Here is a 757-nt window from a genome sequence, read left to right as displayed (position 1 = left end):
TTTTTTGTTTTTTATGTATTCGAAAAAAAATTATATGTATATATATATATATCAATGTATATTGATTATTGATATGCCGCAAAGTTGAAAACATTTCAAACACGCAGCAGACGAGGCAAAAAAAACAACGATCAAAAATTATTGCTACGCATACTATGTGGAAAATCATCTAGAAAAAAATTGAAAATCACCAAATTGTTATCCAAAATCGAACTTCTATACAATTGGTTAGTTTGATTGGGCCGGTTGATCAATAAATGAATAAATAAAACGAGGCAATTTGCTTGGAATGGAAAAGTTTTGATGGTCAGTTGGAGAAAGAAAAGATTTTCGATTCGACAAATTAATGTGCAATCAAATTGGTCACCGGCGGCAATTGGAGGGGGGGGGGGAGATCGTCGATCACGTTTGGTCAAAAGTTGGTACGGTGCAATTTCAAAAATTCCCAACGTCAAAAAAGCAAAATACACAACTTCATCATCCAACATATCTTGCAAGTGATAAATTTAAATTTGTTTGTTTTGAGATTTTCACAACGTTGATATTTTGCCACAATTGCATGAAGCGATTCAACTGATGTTTGGGTCAATTTCAAATCATAAATTGTACACGGTAGATATTCAATTCAAAAGTGAATTAATTTTACGATATCAATTGAAAAAGGACAAAAAAATTGAAAATATTATTCGAAAAATTGAACAACCAAAATTGTGAAGAAAAACCGTATGAAATTTCGTATGAGAAGAAAAACCAAACA

At 31.2% G+C, this 757-nt stretch overlaps 1 protein-coding gene across 1 annotated transcript; it reads left to right on the top strand.

Moving 5' to 3' along the window:
* The first annotated feature begins 346 nt into the window (after positions 1–346).
* Positions 347–714, top strand: Tsp_12609 (hypothetical protein). Its single transcript, XM_003366373.1, has 2 exons — positions 347–497; positions 527–714. Exons 1-2 carry the CDS (start codon positions 347–349, stop codon positions 712–714), a joined length of 339 nt encoding a protein of 112 aa, XP_003366421.1.
* The last annotated feature ends 43 nt before the right edge of the window (positions 715–757 follow it).

The sequence above is a fragment of the Trichinella spiralis genome (assembly GCF_000181795.1).
Source record: "Trichinella spiralis strain ISS 195 chromosome Unknown Scfld6097, whole genome shotgun sequence".
Lineage (NCBI taxonomy): Eukaryota > Metazoa > Nematoda > Enoplea > Trichinellida > Trichinellidae > Trichinella > Trichinella spiralis.
Note: the sequence above shows the minus strand (reverse complement) of the source record. Positions and strands in the feature narration are given on the sequence as shown.

Coding starts and splice junctions, on each gene's coding strand:
- Tsp_12609 (XM_003366373.1), top strand. CDS start 347: ATGTGCAATCAAATTGGTCACCGGCGGCAATTGGAGGGGGGGGGGGAG. Junction 498..526: donor TCATCCAACATATCTTGCAA/GTGATAAATTTA, acceptor GTTTGTTTTGAG/ATTTTCACAACGTTGATATT.